Raw genomic sequence first — 6,341 nt, forward strand, 5'->3', positions numbered from 1 at the left:
TGATTAAGATTATTAAGACATCGTGTATTTAAGGAGTTTATTATTGAATACTTTACTTATTTTTCGTTTTCTTTTAAGCACCAGGGGCCCATGCAGGGTACAATCCAGATGGAACATTGGCTTGGGAAAATCAACACATGCAGATGGGAACTCACAGTAAGTATAATATATATAAATGCCCTCCATTAAGTATAATTTATAATTTATCTAAGTGACCTCCTTTCAACAAAATAAAGAAAAAAGTGATCAGCAAGAAATCTGCAAATCGGCCAACAATATTGGCCATTTACTGCTTTTTTATATATAAAAGTTTATATTATGTCAGTACAGTTCAGCCATTCCAAAGTTTTCTAGAAACTTTATCAATGCACTGACAAATAACTATGTATCTTTGACCCTATCAAGTCCTGACTGCTATGACTCTGTGGTCATAAACTAAGTCACATAAAGAAGCAAACGCAAGTTTTGTAAAACTTAAATAAATAGCATAATTATCAAAATGAGTAATTGAAAATGTAAGAGGAACTTAACAGTATTATGAATTGAATCACAAATAATCCTGTAAAGTCTAATGTTCCAAAAGAATTTCAGATCCTCAAATGCATGTCTCACAATGGCGTTGTCCAGAACTACTTTGAATAAATCAGTCCCATAAGAATATTTTAGTCTAGCAAGTATTTTGTAATTCTAGTGAATAATCATAACCAATGTTACCTCTCAAATTATCTAAAGAGAGCATTAAACACATCTGCACATCTTTCAAAGTATGAAATAACAATCCAAAATAGGAAGAATTCAAAATAAGAATGAATCTGATTGCTCAGTTCTCTCTTGATATACACCTTTAAGAGTCTATATGTCACAATTTACCCCATGTGACAGATCTTACTACTTAGTCTAATATTTCAAAATGCCTATTAACATGATCTAACCTATCCAATGGAAAATAACTTAACTCTTCTAAGAACCTACCTGTCCCCACCAGTCACTGAGAATTGAGAAATTACCCCAAAGTTGTCAAGCGGTCTTATTAAGATTATTATTAGTCATTGCAAACACCTATCTCAACAGCTATTTATAGATCCTGAGCAATATACACTCTTAAGATCTTAAAATAGAAATTTATACCCATGTAAAATAATTTACTATCTTATATCTTGACTATTGATGATCATTACAATGAATAAAAACGAAAAAATAATATAGATAGACATAACACTGGCTAATCAAAACGTGTATCCCCGCTAAACTGATAAAACTTTATTTCTTAATGTGACTTCATGACTAGAACATTGCCAGAATATTTCCTTCTCAACTAGGTGACTTAGTCATTTTCTTTGACTCCCAGCAGGGAGGTAATGGGCTACATTCTTATTCAAAACTTTGCTCCCATAGCTTCAGCACCAACCTTTATACCAGTCAGTAGATTATTGTGCTTGCTTTGGGAAGGGAATTTGTTTTTCCAAATAAATGTTTTTTTTATATGTTTAGATACTATTAAACACAAATGAATCAATTATTTAACACTAATGAATCAATCATTAAATGTCAATGGATCAGTCATTAAACACCAGTGTATCATTAAACACCAATGTATCATTCAGCACCAAAGAATCAAGGATTGCATTCCTAAATGAAGAAAATTTTATAGTTCTGAAAATGTTATAACAGAGTATGAACATCATAGCTTTTAATTTGAAATGTACCAGTACACATTTAAAAATATTTTTTTTATTTCCGTAAAGGGATGCCTGGAGCTGACATGTATGACCCAATGAAAGCAGGGTACCACCACATGGATGGATCCCAGCGCTATGACATGTTTGGTATGCAGGGTATGCATGGGGGTGACATGTATGCTGCACCCCCGGTTAGCAGCTCGTACTCACAAATGTCACAGTTTCGTAGTCATGCCTCAAATGCCATGCTTATTCCTGGACATCCACATCACATGATGATGGGGCATGGAGCACACGCAATGAGTCCTCATGGAATGGCAATCAGTTCTGCACAAAGTCCACCACTTCATGGCAGCATGGATGGCATGAGTGGCCATATTCAGGACATTCATGCAGGCTAAGGGTTCACCGGACCTAGGTTGATGTCGCTGTCATAGTAATAAATTTGCATACAAATTGCTCTTGCAAGTGCTTGATTTGCTGTTAGAAGAGAGACGTTATTTCTTCAAGGAAGTATTTTTTCCTCAACCAACGCTGTCATTGACTCAAGTTGTTGGATTCAGTTGCAACGGGTAAAATGAAAAGACACCAGTTAAAGAATGTGGACAGCTGTTATAAAGGGTAGATAAAGCAGGTTGCTTCAACACTACTGCTGGCATTATATTGCAAAATATATAGGATTACAAACCTAACAGTGTGTATTGGTGTGAATATGTGACTGGAGAAGTGTTTCTGTATTTATATTTAAAATAAAGTATTAACTTTGTTTTCTTAAATAATATGAGAAAACAAACTGGATTTTGGTAGAAACAAAGTCAAGTTACCATTCTAAAGGAATATTTGCAGCTCCACGATCAAAATATCATGATCTGCACATTATGAATGAAGACTTAGGTAGTTTCACTCACAGTTATGCCCCCCTGAGCAAGGGAGGTAATGGCCTCTACGCAAGGGAGGTAATCACATCTGGGAATAAAATTCCCTTCATATTTAGCATTAGGATACATTTTTCTCTCAATGCTTTGTATCCAGACATAACTCTTGACATGTCTTTACTAATGGTGCACAGACTGATTTTTGAACGAATAGGTCAACATAAATGATAAAATAGTTAATAGTTGAGATCAGAACTAAAGTGTTTTACAGCTAGTCAAAATGGTTTGAAGTGTTGTACACTTCACTGAAACTGTTAAAAGCTACCATGTGTTTTGATCTTGACTGTTTATATTTTTTAATCTGTTTGGTTATTTGTGTTTTTCCATTGCTATTGCTAGTCTTATTATCTTTTGAGTTTGTATTTTCTTCTCGGTTCTTTCCTTGTGTGCTTCCGAATGTATGACAAACTGCGTAGGAAATGAATTCACAGTTCTGTGCTTTATAAACTAGACATTTTGTACAAAATGGTTCTCATATTTATCTAGCCATGTTGGTTTTGTTTACAAAGAATAATTTTTACTATTCCATTAATAATCAAGAAAATGAAGTCAGTGTGATTTCAGAGAAATACCTCATCAATTATTCTGTCAATATTATTTCAGTCTGTTTATGTCATGACATGCCATGTTAAAAGACTTGTAAACAAAGTATGCCCAAACTTCTGCCATCAGAATTAATTCAATCCTAAAATATATTCTCGTCATTGGTTTAATTGCTTGCATTTCAAATTACACTCTGTCTTTTTCTTTATAGTGTGTATTCTTGAGACAAAAAAATTGAAATCTAATTATATTTACATTAAATTTGTTCATGGTGACAGATGTTTAATTTCTCTAATATTGAATGTACTGAAAAATTTTCCATTATGTTACAGTGCGTGGATTTTGAAAATGTTATCACTTGCATTCATAAACATATTTTAAGGGGGTGGGGGGTTTCATGTATTGTTTTGTCTACTTATTCTGAAATGGTATTCTAAGTTATGAAAGAAAATTACATTTTGGTCATTGATCTGTTTATTGTCTGGGTTTTTACTTTCGTTTACAGAGTAGGCAAATGTTGATGTTTACAATTCTAAATGGTGTGGCACAATGCATTCCATTTTTAGTATATAATTGTACGTGTGCTTGTTGAACTGTCTTCTGATGGCAAAATTAAGCAAAAATATGTTTTGATGCACAAAATGATGTTTCTAAACCAATTATATATTTGTCTCAGAGTGTCGCAATTTACTGCGATAGTATTAAATACTCCGATTTATAATTTGATAAGGAACACCTTTCATTTTGTTTATCCAGGATCAAATCAGTATTTATAAGTTGATGAATTCTTTTCTTTACGGCTGGATAACAGAATGAAATTTTAATCAATTATTATTTTGATTGATTTTTGTGGTGTAATGGTTACAAAATTTGATGAAATGTTTTGAAAAGTTCATAATCTCTTTCTAGAATAACTTGCATATTACTTCTAAAGGGTTTTCAGCTCTTGGCCATGTTGCTCTCAACATTTTTACTAGAAGACATTTCCCAAATGTACTGTTACATTTCCACAAACTGCTTACTTGTACAGAAACTACAGGACATGAAATTTACATGCTACTGTATAATAATCAGGAAGAAAGTTACTGTTTTTAAATTCAAATTTTTAGCTGTTTCATGTAAAAATGCTTCTTAAAAGGGAATAACTGTTATAAGTAATTGAAGTTCCCACGATGTTTTAAACATGGAGAACCAATGACTCCTGAAACAGCATGATAACTATAAGGTAAGAAGTCATGACTCATATTTGACAATGTTTTAACTGTTCAATCACATACACAAACAGTATGGAGAAAGCTTTCTCTATACTGTTTGTGTATCTGATTGGACAGTTAAAACATTGTCATCAATGAGTAATAATAATATACAATGAAGTTTTCACCAAAGTCATAAATGACTGATAATTTATTGCAGTTAAACAAATTAACTGCTTAATTTCATATTTACATCATGATTTTTATGTTTTCTGGTAATTTCCATGACAAATTTCTCAGAACAGATGCAAAGGCAGCATTTTTTTCTCCATGTATTATCAGAGAAATATTTTTAAGGAACTAAAACAAAGTAATAGAAACATCCAGTATTTTGTACTAGTAAAACATGCACAGTGTTCATCTGTGATTCTCTAAAGAAAATCTGTTTTTATGTTTTCAGACAAGTTCTGACCTTGAACTGATTATGTTTATACATTTAATGAATAACCAAGACAAGACACATAAATACTTAATTAGGCTATTTTATTCACAGGAACTTAATTAATTACTACCTTCTCAGTGGGGTTATTTGTCTTTGATATACTGATGGTCTTTGACCATAAGATTGCCTAAGTTTTCCTCTACCATGACATTTTTAATAGCATAATACTTACTTTTACAGTATTTTCACACTCGTTGAGAGCTTCTTTTGCTACCAACACGTTTTGACTAATGCTGAGATAAAGTGCTGAGATAAAGTTTTGTTTTCTTCACATAAGACTGTTAGGGTATTTTCTCTGTCCAATGACGTGTCTTTTTAGTATGTAATCATTTTGATTTGGTGCAGAAGAGAATTACATTTGCTTGGTGCATAAATATTGTTTGTTTGTGTTTTTTTTTTCTTCTTTTTTTTTGGCTGAGGTTAGTCTCAGAACTTCCACTGTACATTTATAGAAAGTTAGACAAAGTATATGTAAATATATATATACATATATATAATTCAAATGTTGGAATGGTATTGGGTGTTCTTGATACATGGTTATGGGAATGCATGGGATGTGATATGTCTGTTTCCGTGTTTGTATGTTTATTGTTAGATATTTGTTGGAATGACTGTTGTTTAGTCATGACAGTTTTCATGAACTACAAAATAACATTTTAATCAGTATTGATGCAAATATCACAGTATACAATATCAGTTGTATCATCCCATCTTCTCAAATCATACCATGAAAAATGAAATAAAATACGAAAAGGTGTCCTACAAGGTGCTAATTTGTGTCCTTTTTTTTCTCCTTTTATTTCTGTTCTTAGCTTAGATTTTACAGCTTTCATAAAACTGCCATTTTAAAACAATTCTGGAATCAGTGTAGATTCACAGTAAGAAGTTCTTGACCAGTGTTTTGAAGGAGATTTTAGTGTGGCCAACCATTTCACATTCATTTCTTCCATTCATGGGATATGACACTCCTTGCACAGAAAATAATGGTGGCTCTAAATCTATAATCAAACACGAGTAATTTTGCTTATAAAACTCACACTTTCTCTTTCTCTTTACTTTTTTCTCGATATATGCATATAATGGCACATCAACACAGGATTTTATATTCATAGCAGATCATCAGAACAGAAGATTGCATTTTCTTGCTTTTGAATACAATATTTGATGACTTGTAATAGTTGCATGTTTGTGGCATTAGCAAATTAATTCATTATCAGATTTATTTAGAAAGATAACAATTTTTAACTATGCCAGTTACACTGATAATTAAATTTTATTAACAGTAGAACCTGTCTTGAAAGACCATTCCTTATGCCAAATAAATACGGTCTCTCATAGCAGGTCATAACACAATATAATTGATACATCTGTGCATCAAGAAGGTGGTCTCTCAAGACAGGTGGTCTCTCATAGCAGTGGTCTTTCAAAACAGGTTTTACTGTAATAAGATATAAAGGGATTCGTGCTAAACCTAAACGGCGTCTTGTTA

At 32.3% G+C, this 6,341-nt stretch overlaps 1 protein-coding gene across 3 annotated transcripts in view; it reads left to right on the top strand.

Moving 5' to 3' along the window:
* LOC149805221 (homeobox protein Meis1-like) overlaps positions 1 to 5,617 on the top strand; it is a 170,040-nt gene extending 164,423 nt beyond the window's left edge. For all 3 annotated transcript variants that reach the window (XM_089948592.1, XM_089948599.1, XM_089948608.1), the window contains exons 12-13: positions 79 to 156; positions 1,746 to 5,617. In XM_089948592.1, the coding sequence (XP_089804718.1) occupies positions 79 to 156; positions 1,746 to 2,080 (413 nt within the window). In that variant the 3' untranslated portion in view covers positions 2,081 to 5,617. The remainder of the gene's footprint in view (positions 1 to 78; positions 157 to 1,745) is intronic.
* The last annotated feature ends 724 nt before the right edge of the window (positions 5,618 to 6,341 follow it).

Source organism: Sinohyriopsis cumingii, chromosome 2 (genome assembly GCF_028554795.1).
Source record: "Sinohyriopsis cumingii isolate HCF-2022 chromosome 2, ASM2855479v2, whole genome shotgun sequence".
In the NCBI taxonomy this organism is placed as follows: domain Eukaryota; kingdom Metazoa; phylum Mollusca; class Bivalvia; order Unionida; family Unionidae; genus Sinohyriopsis; species Sinohyriopsis cumingii.